Raw genomic sequence first — 21,573 nt, forward strand, 5'->3', positions numbered from 1 at the left:
GCTACTTAACAGTTGAGGTAAAAGAGAAAAAGATTCCGATTAAATTTGAGATAGTAGAGCCAAAACGACCTTCACTATTGGATGTTCAGGCATGCGAGATTCTTCAGCTTGTGAAACGCAATTACAGCTCTGACAGGATTTCAGCCAATAGCAATGATTGAGGCCATTATTCAGAGATGTCTTTCATGGAATGGGAACAATACCATAAAATCCAGCTAAAAGCTAAGAGCTAATGCCAGACCAGTAATTCATCCACCAAGGAGGGTTCCTGCTCCTTTGGGGGAACATTTAAAAATGGAGCCTGAGTGTATGCAGCATAGAACATAGAACAATACAGCGCAGTACAGGCCCTTCGGCCCACGATGTTGCACCGAAACAAAAGCCATCTAACCTACACTATACCATTATTTAGATTATCATAGAACTTACAGTGCAGAAGGAGGCCATTCGGCCCATCGAGTCTGCACCGGCTCTTGGAAAGAGCACCCTACTCAAGGTCAACACCTTCACCCTATCCCCATAACCCAGTAACCCCAACCAACACTAAGGGCAATTTTGGACACTAAGGGCAATTTATCATGGCCAATCCACCTAACCTGCACATCTTTGGACTGTGGGATGAAACCGAAGCACCCGGAGGAAACCCACGCACACACGGGGAGGATGTGCAGACTCCGCACAGACAGTGACCCAAGCCGGAATCGAACCTGGGACCCTGGAGCTGTGAAGCAATTGTGCTATCCACAATGCTACCGTGCTGCCCCATTAGTAGAGTCGAACCCATTGAGAACTGTGCTAATAGTTCAATAAAACACATTGAACTCACTTCAAAGTCTGGAGCATCTTTTACTCAAAACTGCATCAAGTGGCAGCTTGTGTTATTCCAAATTACATAACACAACAAGCTACCAGGAGTCTGTTCAATCTAGTTCGTTCAACTCAGCAAGATCCGTGACGACCAGCGAATGTATACCGGCACAATGGAACAGATTCAAGGTCCTCACCAGCTCAGGACCTCCGGCAATCTCAGTGCCAACTGGCGGACATTCAAGCAAAGTGGAAGAACCAACTGACTGGGTCAGTTCTATGGTTTGTGTGAAGAAAGCCAACGGTGACCTGAGAATCTGTATCCATCCCAAGCATCTAAATCAGAATATTAAGCGGGAACACTTACCCGATTCCAAAAAGAGAGGAAATCATGAGTGAGATGGCAGGTGGCAAGATCTTTACCAAGCTAGATGGATCCAGGGTTTTTTTTAGCAACTAAAGCTAGATGATGCAAGTAGGAAACTCTGCAGGTTCAACACACCATGCGGGATATAGTGCTTCAATAGAATGCCTTTCGGGATTATTTCGCTTCCCAAATCTTTCATCGGGCTATGGAACAGATGGTCGAAGGTATTGCAGGCGTACGGGTGTACGTGGATGACATCATCATTTGGTCATCAAATGAAGAGGAATATAATGCACGACCTCTGCAAGTCATGAAGCGAATTAAAAAGTTTGGCCTCAAACTGAACAGAGCCAAATGCCAATTTGGCAGCTCCAGACTAATTTTCTTGGATGATCAACTGTCAGCTCAAGGAGTCCAGCCAGACAGTGAACAGATTGCAGCTATCACCAAAATGTCCAAAAGACAAAAAGGTAGTACTTCGAATGCTCGGTTTCGTAAACCTTTTGGGGAAATTCATCTTGACATCTCGCGTATCACGGCACTAAGGCAGCTAATTCAAAAAAACGTGACTTTCACTTGGTTAGCACTGTTCATCACAGCTCCAGGGTCCCAGGTTCGATTCCCGGCTTGGGCCACTGTCTGTGCGGAGTCTGCACGTTCTCCCCGTGTCTGCGTGAGTTTCCTCCGGGTGCTCCAGTTTCCTCCCACAGTCCAATGATGTGCAGGTTAGGTGGATTGGCCATGCTAAATTGCCCTTAATATCCAAAAAGGTTAGGAGGGGTTATTGGGTTACAGGGATAGGGTGGAAGTGAGGGCTTAAGTGGGTTGGTGCAGACTCGATGGGCCGAATGGCCTCCTTCTGTACTGTATGTTCTAATATGTATATTGTAAGGTAAACGAAGGGTTAACAATTTAATGTGAATGCATCCAACCACTAGATGGTGATCAGGAGCATACACGTGAATCACATGACACCCTTGATTCAGGGAGTAGGTAATTAGGCGGGTTAGAGAGTAGTCGCGTTTTCAGAAGCTCTGTAGATAGAATCGTAGTTTAATTTAGTTTAATTTTAATCTATGTTCTATGCTGCATACACTCAGGCTCCATTTTTAAATGTTCCCCCAAAGGAGCAGGAATCTTAGTTAGCAATTCAAATCTATTTAATTGTAATGTTAATAAATTAGCTTTGTTAAAAACATAGCTTGATGTTCTTTGTGAGACACTACACTTTGAAGCCATCCTCATCCACAAAGCAAAGAACGTCACAATGTGGAGCATAAATACTGACATAGACCAATTGAACCGACTGACCTGACCCTGGTGCTGTAGACTCAGTGGAACATGGACAAATGTATTGATTTTAGATCGACCTTTAGTGGAAGGAAAAACACTATCTAGGATAATATAAATGTCCTTCGGCAGCTTTTGAGGGTCATTTCAGTAGAAATGTGCTCTCCCCGGCTGTTACGATCCCGGTAGGGACTGTTAATGTTTAAAGAGAAATCCAAACACTCAGTCATTAACTGAAAGAACTGAACCACAAGATTATGTTCCTTTAAGCAAAAACAAACTTTAATGTAAATTAAACAAAATAAAGTTCACACTCTAACCTAACACTATGTTTTGTAATTATTTATGTTGCTTACCCCATTCTACATTCAGTTCCACTCAAGGGTTCCCTTACACATTCAGCGATTTTTACTTTAACCAGGACAAGACCAAAGGTATGCCACAGCCAGAGAAACATAGAAGATAGGAGCAGGAGAAGGCCATTCGGCCCTTCGAGCCTGCTCTGCCATTCATTATCATGGCTGATCATCAAGTTCAATACTCTGATCCCGCCTTCCCCATATCCCTTAATCCCTTTAGCCCCAAGAGCGATATCTAATTCCTTCTTGAAATTACACAATCTGGAATTCACTTTGACTTCTCCTCCATTTTCCATCTACCTTCCCAAGGATTCCTTGATATATTTATTTTTATTAAATAAATTTAAAGTACCCAATTTTGTTTCCCAATTAAGGGGCAATTTAGTGTGGCCAATCCACCTACCCTGTACATTCTTGGGCTGTGGGGGGGGCGAGACCCAAGCAGACACGGGGAGAATGTGCAAACTCCACACGGCCAGTGACCTGGGGCCGGGAGCGAAACCGGGTCGACGGTGCCGCGAGGCACCAGTGCTAACCCACTGTGCCCCCATGTCACCCCCCCCCCCCTCGATGTATTTACATCAGCTTTTAATGAACTAACATTCCAAAATTTCTTCAGGATCCCATGACTGTTGATTCCTCAGCTCAGTCTTGAGCCTCACCTTTGGCCCTAACTTTGAACAGAGACTGTTTCTCCCTGCCTGCTCCCACAGCTTCTTCACAACTCTTTCCAAGCTAAATGTTCCAACTTGATTGCTTTCTGCCACAAGACTTTCACTGTGAGGGTGACTGTAGATTCTTCCTCCAGCTCCAAGCTCGGCAAATCTTCCAGCTAATTTTCCCCCAATAACTCCCCAAGTTAGATGCAAACGAGAGAAGGCCAACATTTTCATTGTTTTCTGTGAGAAGCAACCAGATAAATTAAACAAAACAACCTTCTACTCACCGCAGCCTATCATTAGGCATTGTGGCATGTTTTGAGTTCAAGACAGAAATACAATTTACCTACAAAGGATCATTTCCTTCTGTGAATCACGTGAAATTTGAACCTAAAGTTTTGCAACAAAGCTGGAGAAACATCAGACGAGCCAAGTTGAGAGATCGACCAGTCCATCAGAAACTCTCTGGCCCTCTAACTTTGCCAACTGTCAGACTGATTGAACATATTTCATTCCTGAATGTGATGAACAGCAGCAATGACAGCAGAATCCAAACTCTCTGCTTGTTTGTGAACGCGTTGGTGCCTCCGCAGGGTGGATGGCCGAGTGAATCCCTTCCCACACTCTGAGCATTTGAAGGGCCTCTTCTCGGCATGAAGCTGCCGGTGCCTCAGCAGGCTGGATGAATCACTGAATCCCTTCCCACACTCAGAACACATGAGCGGTCTCTCCCTGGTGTGAACTCGCTGGTGAGTCAGCAGGCTGGATGAATTACAGAATCCCTTCCCACACTCAGAACACATGAACGGTCTCTCCCCTGTGTGAACCCGCTGGTGTGCCAGCAAGGTGGATGAAACGGTGAAACCTTTCCCACACTCAGAACAAGTGAACGGCCTTTCCCCGGTGTGAAGCCGCCTGTGTTTCTGCCGGTCAGATGAATTACTGAATCCCTTCCCACACTCGGAGCAGGTGAACGGTCTCTCCCCGGTGTGGACGCGCCGGTGTATCCGCAGCTGGGTTGAATTCCTGAATCCCTTCCCACACTCGGAGCAGGTGAACGGCCTCTCCCCGGTGTGAACTCGCTGGTGCCTCAGCAAGTTGGATGAATTGGTGAATCCCATCCCACACTGAGAGCAGGTGAACGGTTTCTCCCCAGAGTGAACTCGCTGGTGTGACTGTAGGTGTGAAAACTGAGTGAAATCCTTTCCACAATCAGAGCAGATGAACTGCCTTCCCCCGGTATGAACTCTCTGGTGCATCAGCAGGTTTGATGAATCACTGAATCCTTTCCCACATATAGAGCAGGTGAATGGCCTCTCCCCGGTGTGAACTCGCTGGTGTGTCCTCATGTGGGATGAACTGGCGAATCCCTTTCCACACACAGAGCAGACGAACGGCCTCTCCCCAGTGTGAACTCTCTGGTGTGTCTGCAGGGTGGATAAATGAGTGAATCGCTTCTTGCACTCGGAGCAGGTGAATGGCCTCTCCCCAGTGTGACTGCGTCGATGAACCTCCAGCTCGGATGGGGATTTTAATCCCACCCCACAGTCCTCACATTTCCACGGTTTCTCCATGGTGTGGTTATCGTTTTCTTCCTCTAGATTCAACGGTCAGTTAAGTCCTATTCCAAACACAGATGTTTCTCCTCACTGTGAATGGTGCGATGTATTTTCAGTCTGTGCAACTGGTAAAAGCTCTTTTTACAACTAATGCAATAGAACCCTATCACTCTGTATACCTTTCCTCTCACACTGATGTTTAAAATCTACTGGAGCAGGCAGACAAACGTTTCCCCTTCTATCTTCAAAGACTGAAGATATTCAGCTCCACAAATCGAATGATGGTCAGATCTTGATCTGATGTTTGGTGTGTCTGCAAATCTTCACCCTCTGATATCCTGTAAAAGGAGTTTACACTGTCAGTACAGGATCGAAATTCAGAACAGACAATTCTAGTTGGGAACGGAACATTCTTTCCTCTTTCATTCCCCAAAAACTGTGAATCTCCGTCCCACACACTCTCCCTCCATTCTCACTCTCCTGCATCTAACAGACATCCAATAGTACGAATATCAAATGTGTGTAATGTACAGTGCTCGATTACATCATTAGAGACACATGGAGCTGTGAGCGAGAACTTTATTTAGAACATAGAACATAACAGCGCAGTACAGGCCCTTCGGCCCTCGATGTTGCGCCGACCTGTGAAACCACTCTACAGCCCATCTACACTATTCCATTATCATCCATATGCTTATCCAATGACCATTTAAATGCCCTTAGTGTTGGCAACTCCCTGAGTAAAGAACCTACCTCTGACATCTGTCCTATATCTATCTCCCCTCAATTTAAAGCTTTGTCCCCTCGTGCTAGACATCACCATCCGAGGAAAAAGGCTCTCACTGTCCACCCTATCCAATCCTCTGATCATCTTGTATGCCTCAATTAAGTCACCTCTTAACCTTCTTCTCTCTAACGAAAACAGCCTCAAATCCCTCAGCCTTTCCTCATAAGATCTTCCCTCCATACCAGGCAACATTCTGGTAAATCTCCTCTCCACCCTTTCCAATGCTTCCACATCCTTCCTATAATGCGGCGACCAGAATTGCACGCAATACTCCAAATGCGGCCGCACCAGAGTTTTGTACAGCTGCAACATGACCTCATGGCTCCGAAACTCAATCCCTCAACCAATAAAAGCTAACACACCGTACGCCTTCTTAATAACCCTCTCAACCTGGATGGCAACTTTCAAGGATCTATGTACATGGACACCGAGATCTCTCTGCTCATCCACACTGCCAAGAATCTTACCATTAGCCCAGTACTCTGTCTTCCTGTTATTCCTTCCAAAATGAATCACCTCACACTTTTCTGCATTAAACTCCATTTGCCACCTCTCAGCCCAGCGCTGCAGCTTATCTATGTCCCTCTGTAACTTGTAACATCCTTCTGCACTGTCCACAACTCCACCGACTTTAGTGTCATCTGCAAATTTACTCACCCATCCTTCTACGCCCTCCTCAAGGTCATTTATAAAAATGACAAACAGCAGTGGCCCCAAAACAGATCCTTGTGGTACACCACTAGTAACTGGACTCCAGTCTGAACACTTCCCATCAACCACCACTCTTTGTCTTCTTCCAGCTAGCCAATTTCTGATCCAAACTGCTACATCTCCCTGAATCCCATGCTTCCGTATTTTCTGCAGTAGCCTACCGTGGGGAACCTTATCAACGCTTTACTGAAATCCATATACACCACATCAACTGCTTTACCCTCATCCACCTGTTTGGTCACCTTCTCAAAGAACTCAATCAGGTTTGTGAGGCACGACCTACCCTTCACAAAACCGTGTTGACTATGTCTAATCAAATTATTCCTTTCCAGATGATTATACACCCTATCTCTTACAAACCTTTCCAAGATTTTGCCCACAACAGAAGTATAGTTACCGGGGTTGTCTCTACTCCCCTTCTTGAACAAGGGGACAACATTTGCTATCCTCCAGTCTTCTGGCACTATTCCTGTAGACAAAGATGACTTAAAGATCAAAACCAAAGGCTCAGCAATCTCCTCCCTAGCTTCCCAGAGAATCCTAGGGTAAATCCCATCCGGCCCAGGGGACTAATCTATTTTCACACTTTCCAGAATTGTTAACACCTCCTCCTTATGAACCTCAAGCCCTTCTAGTCTAGTAGCCTGAATCTCAGTATTCTCCTCGACAACATTGTCTTTTTCCTGTGTGAATACTGATGAAAAATATTCATTTAGCACCTCTCCTATCTCCTTGGACTCCAAGCACAACTTCCCACTACTGTCCTTGACTGGCCCTACTCTTACCCTAGTCATTCTTTTATTCCTGACATATCTATAGAAAGCTTTCAGGTTATCCTTGATCCTACCTGCCAAAGACTTCTCATGTCCCCTCCTGGCTCTTCTTAGCTCTCTCTTTAGGTCCTTCCTAGCTAACTTGTAACTCTTGAGCGCCCTAACTGAACCTTCATGTCTCATCTTTACATAAGCCTCCTTCTTCCTCTGGACAAGTGTTTCGACTGCCTTAGTAAACCACGGTTCCCTCGCTCAACCACTCCTCCCTGCCTGACAGGTACATACTTATCAAGGACACGCAGTAGCTGTTCCTTGAACAAGCTCCACATTTCCATTGTGCCCATCCCCTGCAGTTTTCCTCTCCATCCAATGCATCCTAAGTCTTGCCTCATCGCATCATAATTGCCTTTCCCCCAGATATAACCCTTGCCCTGCGGTATATAATTGGCCCTTATTTAGGTAGCAATTGGTGTTGAGTCTGCAAGGTGAAGGAATTGGAGATGATCAATGATTTCAAAATGAAATTGGATGGGAACCTGAAGGAAATAAACTTGCAGGGGAATGGGGACATAGAGTTGGAATGGGACTGATTAGATTATTGTACATAGAGTCGGCAATGACCGGAATTACTGAATGGGCTACGTCTGTGCTGTAATGACTCTATGACTGGACATATATAATATAGCTACAGTATTGTAATCCAAAATAATAATAATTTGACTTGATTACAAAACTACAAATAAAAAATCTAAAATGTCCCCACATTAGACATCTCTCTTTCCTACATTACTCTATTGTCCTGGGTCACAACTGCTGGGAAAAGATACAAAGCATACTTCAACCACAGGACCAAGGGGTGGCTGGTAGAATGTTGGTCAGCAAGTGAGTGGGTTGGGGACAGGGGTCGAGTTTCAATATGAAAGGACATGAGGTGGAGGGGAGTTTAGGCAATACCAGTTATAGGAGAGGGATTCAAAATCAACAAAACGTCACAACGGATCTTGTTCAGTCGCAACATTATCATCTCTCTGCTGGCAACTCACTTGCAGTCCCACTCAAAACACCCTGGAAAATCCTGGGACCGGATTTCCACAAGCCGAGATACACAGGAGAATTGGCAAAATAAGGAGCAGTCACCCTGATATTGCCCCTTTAAATGTCAGTCATCTCCTGGGGAAACCAGCCCTTTAATTGTGAACATTAGGAATGATGGGCAGCACGGTGGCGCAGTGGGTTAGCCCTGCAGCCTCACGGCACCGAGGTCCCAGGTTCGATCCCGGCTCTGATTCACTGTCCGTGTGGAGTTTGCACATTCTGCCCGTGCTTGCGTGGGTTTTGCCCCCACAACCCAAAGATATGCAGGTAGGTGGATTGGCCATGCTAAATTGCCCTTAATTGGAAAAAATGAATTGGGTACTCTAAATTTATTTTAAAAAGGAAAGAGACCATCCTTTTAGCCAGACAAATAAATGTGTCAAGCTGAGGGAGCAAAGGATGTCAATGTCTTTAAGAGAGAGAGAGAGAGACCTGGGCCAAGCTTTGCAGAGTCTGCACCCTCCCTGGATTCACTTCCTTTCCCTTCAGTTGCTGCAAGTGACCAATTGAAGGTGAGAATGAGAAAAGAAATGGAAAGGGGGAGAAAAGAATGTGTTTTACTCACAGATGTTGGAGGCGGGGAAGTTCCAGTTCGTGTGAAACTGACTCTTTATTCAGAGAGAGCAGCAGCTTTGCTGGGCAGCAATGAGCAGGTTAACAAGCTATTGCGCATCCTCCGCATTCAGACAATGAGGGAGCTCTGATTGGTTGGGGAAGCAGAACTGTACAGTCCTCCCGGTTTCTCATTGGCCAGCCCCCCGCTGACAGACAATGAGGGGCGGAACCCCGTGTGGGGATGGGAGAGACTTTTCCTTCCAGCCGCGCTGAGCTGGTGTCCAATGGGAAGACCCGGACACGCAATGGTCAGTGCGCCGGCTTTGTCCCGCCTCACCCCGCACATGCGCATTAGTCCTGATAACTGCACATGTGCACTTCTGACTCGCAGCTCTTCAACACCTCTGGACATTGACAAAAGTTTGAAAACCGGAAGTAGTCTGGTCCTCCAGCCAATCAGAGCGTGGGCTTTGTGTGAATGAAGATTAAGCTTCACTCAGACTGAAATCTCCTCCTGTCTCCAATATCTGTGAGTTAAACACTTTCTTTTCTCCCCGTTTCCATTTCTTTTCCCATTCTGACCTTCAATTGGTCACTTGCAGCAACTGAAGGGGAAGGAAATGAATCCAGTCTGTATGTTACACACATTTTTAGTCCAGTAACATTGACATATATCTGTCTGGGAGCCTACATGAAGATTTTCAGGTCTCTTTGTCCAGGACAGGAAGCAGTGAGCAGGGATCTGTCAATCAGCCTGAATCAGCACCTTCAAGGAGGGAGTTAATGACATTTTGGTACTGTCACTGCACTGATAATCCAGAGATCAAGACAATGCTCCAGGGATCCGGGTCCGAACCCCAGCGCACCAGATGGTGAAATCTGAATTCAATAAAAATCTGGAATTAAAAGATAACCATGAAACCATTGCCGATTGTTGTAAAAACTCAACTGGTTCATTAATGTGAACATCCTTACCTGGTCTGGCTTATATGTGACTCCAGATGGACAGCAATGTGGTTGACTCTGAAATGCCCTCTGAAATGGCCGAGCAAACCACACAGATCAAGGGAAATTAGAGATGGGCACTAAGTGCTGGCCCATGACAAATTTTTAAAAAGGAGAATTGGGAGGGTGTATGTTAAATAGAGAAGATTGAGAACAGAGGGGAAGTGTGTGGGACGGCGATTCAAAGCTTTTGGCGGATGAGAGGAAAGAATATTCCAAAGAAACTAGAATTGTCTGTTCTGAATTTCTATCCTGTTCTAATAGTGATGAATTTTTAAAAATTCCTTTTACAAGACATCGGAAGGAGAGGATTCACAAATAGAAATATCAAGCCAAACCTGACCTCAACATCTGACAACGTCGCTCAATTCATCGAGATCTGAATATTATCGGCCTTTCAACCTAGAATGAGAAATGTTTGTCTGTTCTGTCTGCTTCAGAAGGCTTTAACCATCAGTGTGACTTGTAAAGCACCGAGACACACACACCCGAGTGAGAGTGTTCCAGAGCTTTAACCAGTTACACAGCCTGAAAAAACATCACACCATTCACAGCAGAGAGAGACCACTGAGAGTAGCTTCAAAAGCTCTCAGGGATTGATGATCCACCAGCGCATTCACACTGAGGGGAGAACTTTCAGCTGCCCCCACTGCACAAAGAGCTTTAGAATGTCGTCTGCACTGCAGAGACACCAGCATTCACCTGCTCTCACTGTGGGAAGCTATTCACACAATTATCCACCCTGCTGTCACACCAGTGAGTTCACACTGGGGAGAGGCCATTCACCTGCTCTGAGTGTGGGAAGGGATTCACTGAGTTATCCCACCTACTGACACATGAGCGAGTTCACAGCGGGGAGAAGCCATTCACCTGCTCTGACTGCGGGAAAGGATTCTCTTAATTATCCAACCTGCTGAGACACCAGCGAGTTCTCAAGTGATGAGAGAAGTTGGAATTTGCTGTTATTGCTGCTGTTAAATCACATCCAGGACTGAACCATGTTCATTCTCACAGTTGGCTATTCCCTCAAGTGCCCATCCAATTTCCTTTTGAAATCCATCCATCATCTCTGCTTCTGCTGCCCTCGTAGATGGTAGGTTCCAGGCCATTACCACTCGCTTTGCATCATACACTGTGTACCTTGTGTTGCCCTATTATGTATTTTCTTTTATTTCCATTTCTTTTCATCTACTTAATAATTTGTTGAGCTGCTCGCAGAAAAATACTTTTCACTGTACCTCAGTACACGTGACAATAAACAAAATCCAATACAAGGCCCATAGAGCGCAGAAGGAGTCCATTTGGCTCCTTTTTGCCCATGCCAGTTCTTTGTACATCTACCCATTGTCTGACTATTTTGTTTTCGTTTTAAGAATGCGTTGAATTCCCTTTTGAAAGGTACAGTCCTAACAGTTTCCAGCACCATTTTACAGGCAGTGTATTCCAAATCACAGCAATTCTTTGTGTTTAAAAACAAATAAATCAGGATATAGTGAGTCTGGAGTCTCACAGAATTATCAAAATGGTGTTCGAGACATGTTTATTCCACAAAATTAAGACTCAATCTTCATCAATGATTTTGCTGAGGACACTGAGTGTAATATATCCCAGTTTGTAGACAATTAGAAAAAGATTGCATTTCTGTAGCACTTCTCACGACCACTGGACCTCCTAAAGTGTTTTACAGCCAATTACGTACTTCTGAAGCGCAGTAACATTTGTAATACAGGAACTCATAAGTATGCATGAATAATTAAATTTAGTTTTAAGTAACAAGGTCAAGGAAGCCCTTTTAATCTTTAACATGTGGCTTCCTGCAGCCACTTCAAATTCTGTATCTTCTATATATTAACTATGTTTGATTTCATATCAAAAGCCAGCCATGAAACTAATGATTATTCAGTAGTGAACATTGATTATCATTAGTGAATTGGTGTAATAGATAATTATATTGTAAAAGCAGAATCTTTATTTTAAAAATTAACACTATATCTGTGATATGGTACGAATAAAGTAATGGCATGATGGGAAAACTGGTCAATGGGAAGACTGGTCAAAATATTTGATACAATGTAAGAAATGCTGCCCTAACCATTTCAGACCCCTGTAAGACTAATAAGGCCGACTCTGCATAACTTGAAGTATGAATATGATCAGAGAAGGTCAAGCCATTCCAAAATACCGGACCTCGGCAACTCCTGATAAGACTAACTCGTCATAACCCAGGGCCGTAGGAATAAGACAAGATAAGGTCAGGAAGAAATAAGTCTCCTCCGATCTCTCAATGTTCCCTCCAAGGACAAGATAATGGTATGAGTGATGCGACAAAGAGCCCAATAAGGTCAGCAGGCATTGCTTCAGTTTCTACTTCCGATCGAATTCCTGACTAAGCTGTAGTCACGCAATCTTGATAATGATAATGTATAAATACTGAACTGATTTTCTGTAAAAGCGCGGACTTGAGAAGGAATCAGCAAGTTTCACTAACTGCTCTCTGACCTCAAGTTTCAGCCATTACTGCATGCAGCCTCTTCATAAATAAAGCCTTGTTATTTTGTCTCAACGAGCGTTATTGAATCTTTCTACTACAGAAGCAGGAAAATATTGACTACAACATATCAACCAAAATGTTTTTAGAAACTGCACAGCCAGCAGAATTTGTTTGAAAAATAAATTATTTTATAATTTTGATTTGTTGCATGATATCATATTCTGCCAAGAATGTGTGAGCAAGGCAGTAGCATAGTGGTATTGTCACTGGACTAGTGATCCAGGTTCGAATCTGGCTATAGCAGATGGTGAAATTGAAATTCAGCAAAAGCTGCGAATTAAAATTCGAATGATGACCATGAAACCATTGTCAATTGTTGTAAACATGCATCTGATTCAGCAATGCCCTTTAGGGAAGGAAATCTGCCGTCCTTACCTGGTCTGGCCTACATGTGACTCCAGATCCACTGCAATGTTGTGTTGACTTGTAAGTGCCCTCTGAAATGGCCTCGCAAACCAATCAGTTCAAGGGCAATTAGGGATGGGCAATAAATGCTGGCCCAGCCAGAGATGCCCACATTCCCAAGAATGAATGATTAAAAAAAAGGCTCATAGTTCAATCTGAAGATTTGTAGGAAACAAACTTCCACACACTGTCTTATTGAACCATTGTACCTTGTATGAACCAAATGTATTAGTTACTGGTCAGTAACAGATGATTGAGCCGCAATTGAGTGACAATTAATTTATCAATAATGAATCAGTAGTTATCGTGAAAAGTCTACACATGGACTCGATGGGTAGAATGGTCTTCTCCACTGTCTAATAACTCTCTGATCTATGTGGAGACCGCTAACTTATTAAATGAAAGGAATCCCCACGACACTAATGGAAAGAAAATCAATGGACAAAATTGCACTTTTACAAACTTTTACTGCAACAAACCAGCTAAAATCAACGCAAACATTAATTAACAGGCACTGGATATTTCACAGAACAAGGGAAATTTCACTTTAAATAGTCGATACAACAAAGATACATCTCACGTTGTTATGAGCCCTCACATTATTTCCTGCAGAAACGTTGCACCATGGACAATCTCAGTCTTCCCAATCTCCTTCTGCAATGTCGGATCCCTCACTTCCCACCCAATGGATTTGGCCTTCGAGTCACTCCCACCAGCAACTGAATTCTATCCAAGGTCCATGGATATGGTGAACACCAGCAAAGTGCACATCTGCAAATGCTCTCTCTGTTGGGTTGTTACTACCGATATCCCCAGAGACTCCCTTCTTCGACCTCTTTGAACAGTATGGTTGGATTTAGCATAACTTAAATAGAAGGAAGTAGTCTTTTCCAATCCACAACCCCCTGCTCTCCTAGCCTCAGCTCGCTGTCTTTCCAACTGTGTAACACACGTTGTAACACAGACCCTGCTGTATTTTCAGTGCACTGTTTGAACACCCGGACCTGTTGGAAGCTCCACGTTGATTGAACTGCAGGTTCTCTTTTATTTAAAATTCAGAGTACCCAATTATTTTTTTGCAATCAAGGGGCAATTTAGCGTGGCCAGTCCACCTGCCCTGCACATCTTTTGGGTTGTGGGGGTGAGACCCAAGTAGACACAGAAAGAACATGCAGACTCCACATGGACAGTAACCCGGGGCCGGGATCGAACCTGGGTCCTCGGCGCCATGAGACCTCTTCAGAAGAATCTCCAATTTAATTTTAGTCTTAAAGGGGTCATTGCACATAAAATCCTTTCCCCAAAGTACATGGGTCATCACATGCCCTCCCATCCCCAAGGAATAATGCTTCCTGAAGTAAGCATGCTTTCAGAATCCTTTCATGCTATAACACATTTTAACATACTAAACACCGTAACATGGACCTTATGACACACTGTACAGATAATAGTTGCTATCTGTCACATTTTACAATGAAACATATCACCTTGGCAACACTATAAGCTTAACCCAGAACAAAGCTAACCCAGTATGATAATGAGGCTTTAAAGTTTAGCTTGCTCGAGTTCTCAGAGTCCCAGGGCTCTTGTCAACAAGAGTTCATTTTACTTTTGGTTGATTCACTTTCTTTGAACCTTCCAAAGAGATCTTCTGACCCAGGTCACACAGTCTTCCCAGTTTTCCCATGTCCTTGGTTAAGAGGTTGTGCTTCCTGTTGATGTATAAATTCCCGATCGGATTGTGTACAGTCTGGACCCTGGGATAGGATTTGTGACGGCTCCAAAGATTTTCCATATCTGAGGTCTGGTTAACGTGGTCAGGAACCGCACTGCTGATTGCTGGCGATCCATTTGGATTTTGAGAGCTGCCCGTGAGGAATTGGACTTTGAGAGGAAATTCCATCATGTTGCTTTTTCCCTCCGAGTTCAGCAATTTGTGTGGACACAGCGGGATACAGTCGGGAGGGAGTGACCTTGGGAGTTCTCAACATTGACTCTGGACCCCAAGAGGTCTCGTGACATTGGGTAAAATATGGGCAAGGAAACCTCCTGCTGATTATCGCCGACCGCCCCATCCCGCTGGTGAATCAATATTCCTTAATGCTGAACATCACTTTGAGTCAAGGACACAGAAGGTATTCTGGATGGGGGATTCCAATGTCCATCACTGGCTCAGTAGCTTCACTACTAAGCGAGCTGGCGGAGTCCTAAAGGACAGAGCTGCTCGACTGGGCCTCCAGCAGGTGGTGTGGGAAGCAACACGAGTGAAAAACCTCCTGAACTTCATCCTCAGCAACCTGCCTGTCGCTGATAGATCCGTCTGTGACGGTATTGGGAGGAGTAACACCACACAGTTCTTGTGCTGACAAAGTTCCATCTTCACATGGAGAATCCACCCCCATCGTGTGGGGTGGCAGTACCACCGTGCCACATGGGATAGATTTTGGACAAATCGGGTAACTCAAAACTGGGCATCCATGAGTCTCTGAGGACCATCATCAGAATTATATTAAACCACAATCTGCAACCTCATGGCCTGATATATCCCCCACTCGACCATTACGATTATGCCAGGGGATCAACCCTGGTTCAATGAAGAGTGCAGGAGGGCATGCCAGGAGTGGCACCAGCCATGAGGTGTCAACCTGGTGAAGCTACAACACAGGACTACTTAAATGCCAAAATGCGAAAGCAACTTGTTATAGAAAGGGCCCATATCGAAGGGATCAGATCTAAGTTCTGCACACCTGTCACATCCACTGGGAATGGTGATGGACAATTAAACAACGAACAGGAGGAAGAGGCTGCACAAATACCCCCATCTTCAATGATGAGGGAGCCCAGCACATCAATACAAGGCTGAAGCATTCGCAACAAGCTTCAGCCTGAGGTTGATGATCCATCTCCATCTCCTCCGGAGGCCCCATATCTCAGACTTCAATCAATCCAATTCACTCAGAAACTGAACTGGACCAGCCATATAAATACTGTGGCTACAAGACGAGGTCAGAGAATGAGGATCCTGCAGCGAGTAACTCACCTCCTCACTCCCCAAAGCTTGTCCACCATCAGCAAAGCACCAGTCAGGAGTGTGATGGAAATCTCTCTACTCTCCAAATCTGCAATTTGGATAACTGGATGAATGCAGCTCCATCAACATTCAGGAAGTTCGACACCATCCAGTACAAAGCAGCACGGTACCACAAGTGGATAGCACTGTGGCTTCACAGCGCCAGGGTCCCAGGTTCCATTCCCCGCTGGGTCACTGTTTGTGCGGAGTCTGCACGTTCTCCCTGTGTCTGCGTGGGTTTCCTCCGGGTTCTCCGGTTTCCTCCCACAGTCCAAAGAGTGCAGGTTAGGTGGATTGGCCATGATAAATTGCCCTTAGTGACCAAAAAGGTTGGGAGGGGTTATTGGGTTACCGGGAGAGGGTGGAAGTGAGGGCTTAAGTGGGTCGGTGCAGACTTGAGGGGCCGAATGGCCTCCTTCTGCACTGTATGTTCTATGTTCTAAAGCAGACCACTTGATTGGAACCCCATTCAACACTCACTCCCTCCACCACCATCACACAGTGGCAGCAGTGTGTGTGCTATCGACAATATTCACTGCGGGAACTCACCATGACTGTATCACAAGCAACTTCCAAACCCACGGCCTCTGCCACCTAGAGAAGGACAAGAGCTACAGACACATCGGAACACCATCATCTGCAAATTCCCCTCTGAGCCACACATCATCCTGACTTGGAAGCATCTTGCTGTTCCTTCACTGTCGCTGGGTGAAAATCCCAGCACTCCCTTCCTAACAGCACGGTGGGTGCACCTACAGCACATAGACTGCAGCAGCTCAAGGTTGCGGCTCATCACCACCTTCAAGGACAATCAGGGATGGGCAGTAAATGCTGGAATAGTTAGCGGCACCCACATCCTGTAATGAATAAAAAGAGAAGACTGAAGGGTGACCTGAGGGAAGTCTTTAAGATGATGAAGGGGTTCAATAATCCAATAGGGATTTGATGAGAAACCTCTTTACCCAGCGAGTGGTGAGAATGGGGAACTCGCTACCACAGCGAGTGGTTGAGGTGAACAGCATGAACACATTGAAGGGGAAGCTAGATGCATACATGAGGGAGAAAGGAATAGAAGGAGATGCTGATGGGGGAGAAGAAGGGGGTGGGAGGAGGCTCATGTGGAGCATCAATACTGACAGAGACAAATTGAGCCGACTGGCCTGGCCCTGTGCTGTAGACTCAATGGAACAGAGACAAATGTATTTATTTTAGATCTACCTGTAGTGGGGAAAAACACTATGTACTGTCCAGGATAAAATACATGTCCTTCATCAGCTTTTGTGGATCATTTCAGTGAAAATGTGCTCTCTCCCAGGCTCAAAGAGCATCAGCCCACTGGAAGCAAAGTTGTGAGACCGGCCAGTCCAGCAGAAAGAAACCCTCCGACCCTCCCACTTCACCAAGTGTCAGAATGAACATGGTTCAGTCCTGGATGTGATTAACCGCAGCAACAACAGCAGAATCCAAACCCTGTCATCACTTGTGAACGCGCTGATGTCTCTGCAGGTGGGATAACTGAGTGAATCCCTTCTCACACACGGTGCAGGTGAATGGCCTCTCCTCAGTGTGAACCCGTTGGTGTGTAAGCAGGCTAGATGACTGAGTGAAACCCTTCCCACACTGAGAGCAGGTAAATGGTCTCTCCCCAGTGTGAACTCGCTGATGTGTCCGCAGGTTGGATGAATCACAGAATCCCTTCCCACAGTCAGAACAGGTAAATGGCCTCTCTCCAGTATGAACTCGCTGGTGCATCTGCAATTTGGATAACTGAATGAATCCCTTTGCGCACACAGAACAGGTGAACGGTCTCTCTCCAGTATGAACTCGCTGGTGTCTCAGCAGGGTTGATGAATCTCTGAATCCCTTCCCGCAATCAGAGCAGGTGAATGGCCTCTCCCCACTGTGAATTCGTTGGTGCATCTGCAGTTTGGATAACTGAATAAATCCTTTCTCACACTCTGAGCAGGTGAACGGCCTCTCCCCGGTGTGAACTCGCTCGTGTTCCAGCAGGTTGGATGACGATCGAAACCTCTTTGTGCAGTGCGAGCAGCGGAACGGTCTCTCCTCAGTGTGAATGCGCTGGTGGATCATCAATCCCTGGGAGCTTTTAAACCCACTCCCACAGTCAGAGCATTTAAAGGGTCTCTCGTTGGTGTGAGTGACATTGTGGCTCTGCAGGTGGGATAATTGAGTGAATCCATTCCCACACACAGAGCAGGTGAACGGCCTCTCCCCAGTGTGAACTCGCTGGTGTCTCCGCAGGCTGATTAACTGAGTGAAACCCTTCCCACATTGAGAGCAGGTGAATGGCCTCTTCCTGGTGTGAATGCGTCGATGAGTTTCCAGCTTTGATGGGGTTATGAATCTTTTCCCACATTCCTCACATTTCCATGGTTTCTCCATGGTACAGGTGTCCGTGTGTCTCTCCACATTCAACTGAGGTGTCCACACACAGAACAGGTGGATTGTCTTTCCCTTCTCCAATTGATCATGTTTTTTTCAGACTGTGTAACTGGTTGAAGCTCTTTCCACAGTCAGTGCTCTGGAACACTCTCACTCGGGTGTGTGTTTCGGTGTTTTTCCAGTCACACTGATGGTTAAAATCGTCTGGAGCAGACAGGACAGACAAACATTTCCCTCAAAGGCTGGTGTTATTCAGGTCCCTTGGATTGAGTGATTCTGTCAGCTCTTGGTGTGATGTTTGGTCTCAGTGTCTTCCCTGTGAATCTTCCCCTTCTGATATCCTGGAAAAGGAGTTTACAAAATTCTTCACTATCAGTACGGAATAGAAATTCAGAACACACAATTCGAGTTCCTGGGCTGAATTCTCCGCCGTCGGGATGCTCCGTTTTGCCGGCAGCCCAGGGGTTTCCTGACAGCGTGGGAGTTCCCCACAATGGGAAACCCCATTGACCAGTCGGTGAAACAGAGAATCCTGATGGCATGCCACACCAGATTTCTGGACGAAGAAACCAGCCCCCTATGTTTTCCAGAGCATTAGAGTGAGCACCTCCCTATGTCAATGTATAAACGAGGATGTGAGCATGCGTAAATGGGCATATGTGAAAATTATCAGCAGAGTGGGCTTTCGGGTTAAGTCTTTGATTGAGATCTGTGTAACTAGTTGATCCATCTCTCCCTCAATGTCAACAAAACTAAGGAGCTGGTCATTGACTTCAGGAAGCAAAGTATCGTACACATCCCTGTCTGCATCAATGGTGCCGAGGTGGAGATGGTTGACAGCTTCAAATTCCTAGGTGTGCACATCACCAACAATCTGACCTGGTCCACCCACGTCAACGCTATGACCAAGGAAGCACAACAGCGCCTATACTTCCTCAGGGAAATTTGGCATGTCCACTTTGACTCTTCGCAATTTTTAAAGAAAATAAAAAGCATCCTATCTGGCTTTGTGTATTTATGTATGTCCTATGTTTTTTTCATGTATGGAATGATTGGTCTGGACTGTATGCAGAACAATACTTTTCACTGTACCTCAGTACGTGACAATAAAACAAATCCAATCCAATCCAATTTCTGAGTTCACACTATAGAACATTGTTTCCTCTCTTCTTCTGCAAAAGTTGTACATCCCTGTCCCACACACTCCCCCTCCATTCTCACTCTTCTACACCTCGTATACAAGCTCTCAATTCTATTGAAGGAGCTAATTCATGTTGATTGTTAGATTCATGTTTACCACTTGTGCTCGGCACAGAGACCTGAAAATCATAATGCAGGCTGCTGGCTGATATACCTCGACTGAATGTGTGTGTCATTTACAAGATTGCATCATTACAGGTACGAGGAGAATGTGAAGAGGACGTTTATTTTGGTTGAAAGTGGCCATGTCCTGGAACTCCCTGTCTCTGAGCACAGTGGAAGCAAAGGCAATCAATTTTTCAAAATGAAATTGGATGGGCACTTGAAGGAAATACACTTACAGGGAAACCGAGACAAAGAGAAGGAATGTGGACTCTTTTGGTGTTGCAATAACTCTATAACAGGAAATATATATGATATAGCTATAGTGCTATATTAGAAATCAAGAAATAATCAAAGACCCCTCCCACCCGGCTTACTCACTCTTCCAACTTCTTCCATCGGGCAGGAGATACAAAAGTCTGAGAACATGCACAAACAGACTCAGAAACAGCTTCTTCCCCGCTGTTACCAGACTCCTGAACAACCCTCTTATGGACTGACCTGCTTAAGACTACACCTCTGTATGCTTCAACCGATGCCGGTGTCTGTGTAGTTACATTGTGTACCTTGTGCTGCCCAATTATGTATTTTCTTTTTAATTTTCTTTTCTTTTCATGTACTTAATGATCTGTTGAGCTGCTCTCTGAAAAATACTTTTCACTGTACCTCAGTACACGTGACAATAAACCAATCCATCCATCCATAATAAATGCTCTTTATAAGAACTAGGGGTAGGCCATCTGGCCCCTCGAGCCTGCTCTGCCATTCAATAAGATCATGGCTGATCTTTTTCTGGACTCAGCTCCACCTACCCACCGCTCACCAACACCATTAATTCCTTTGATGCTCTATATTACAGAACCATAAATAATGTTATTATTAACATGGCCCTGTCCAATATTACTCTACTGTCCCCTTAAATGTCAGCCATCTCCTGGGGAAACCAGCCCTTTAATTGTGAACATTGGGAAAGAGACCATCCTTTTAGCCAGACAAATAAATGTGTCAAGCTGAGGGAGCGAAGGGTGTCAATGTCTTTAAGAGAGAGAGAGAGAGACCTGGGCCAAGCTTTGCAGAGTCTGCACCCTCCTTGGATTCACTTTCTTTCCCTTCAGTTGCTGCAAGTGACCAATTGAAGGTGAGAATGAGAAATGGAAAGGGGGGAAAAGAAAGTGTTTTACTCACAGATGTTGGAGACAGGAGGAGGTTTCAGTCTGTGTGAAGCTCAATATTCAGTCACACAAAGCCCGCGCTCTGATTGGCTGGAGGACGAGAGTCCTTCCGGTGCTCCCATCTTCTGATTGGCAGAAATCGGTGAGATGTTGTGACTCGTAATTGCATTTGTGCCGATTGTCGGTTGTGTAATGCTCATGTGCGGTTTTGAGGAACAATGCGCATGTGCAAATATCAGGAGCGGTGCGCATGTGCGAATTTTGGATGCGGAATGCGCATGTGCGGGTGTGAGGCGGGGGACAAAGAGGCGCCCTGACCATTGTGTGTCCGGGTCTTCCAGCCGTTCCCATTGAAGCTCAGCGCGGCTGGAGGGAATAGTCTCTCCCAGCCCCACGTGGGGTTCCGCCCCTCATCGTCTGTCAGCGGGGGACCAATGGGAAACCGGGAGGACCGGAAGCACTCTGATCCTCCAGCCAATCGGAGCTTCTCCATTGTCTGAATGCGGAAGCTGGACAATGGGCTTGTGACCTGCTCATTCAAAGAACAAAGAGCAATGCAGCAGAGGAACAGGCCCTTGCCCTCTAAGCTGCGTGAGTGAAGATTGATTTTCACACAGACTGAAACTTCCCCTGTCTCCAACATCTGTGAGTAAAATACTCTTTTCTCCCCCTTCCTTTACTCATTCTGGCCTTCAGTTGGTGA

At 45.5% G+C, this 21,573-nt stretch overlaps 2 protein-coding genes across 3 annotated transcripts in view; one reads left to right on the forward strand and one right to left on the reverse strand.

Moving 5' to 3' along the window:
• LOC140418065 (uncharacterized) overlaps positions 1-21,573 on the forward strand; it is a 170,260-nt gene that overhangs the window by 141,532 nt on the left and 7,155 nt on the right. The window contains exon 4 of the mRNA XM_072501492.1: positions 1,389-1,644. Coding sequence (XP_072357593.1) covers positions 1,389-1,644 — 256 coding nt within the window. The remainder of the gene's footprint in view (positions 1-1,388; positions 1,645-21,573) is intronic.
• Positions 2,735-21,293, reverse strand: LOC140422471 (uncharacterized). 2 transcript variants are annotated; one of them, XM_072507483.1, is made up of 3 exons: positions 20,884-21,293; positions 17,549-18,737; positions 2,735-4,964 (listed from the first exon to the last, which is right to left on the reverse strand). In XM_072507483.1, the coding sequence occupies exons 2-3, from the start codon at positions 18,394-18,396 to the stop codon at positions 3,992-3,994; spliced, it is 1,821 nt and encodes a 606-aa protein (XP_072363584.1). In that variant the 5' UTR covers positions 18,397-18,737; positions 20,884-21,293; the 3' UTR covers positions 2,735-3,991. The 2 variants fall into 2 exon arrangements, with proteins under 2 accessions (XP_072363584.1, XP_072363583.1); XM_072507482.1 differs by lacking the exons at positions 17,549-18,737; positions 20,884-21,293 and adding an exon at positions 8,973-9,189 and having other exon boundaries at positions 3,381-5,379.

The sequence above is a fragment of the Scyliorhinus torazame genome, chromosome 5 (assembly GCF_047496885.1).
Source record: "Scyliorhinus torazame isolate Kashiwa2021f chromosome 5, sScyTor2.1, whole genome shotgun sequence".
NCBI lineage: Eukaryota > Metazoa > Chordata > Chondrichthyes > Carcharhiniformes > Scyliorhinidae > Scyliorhinus > Scyliorhinus torazame.

Coding starts and splice junctions, on each gene's coding strand:
- LOC140422471 (XM_072507483.1), bottom strand. CDS start 18,396: ATGGAGAAACCATGGAAATGTGAGGAATGTGGGAAAAGATTCATAACC. Junction 4,965..17,548: donor CGGGTTCACACTGAGGAGAG/GCCATTCACCTG, acceptor CACTGGGGAGAG/GCCATTCACCTGCTCCGAGT.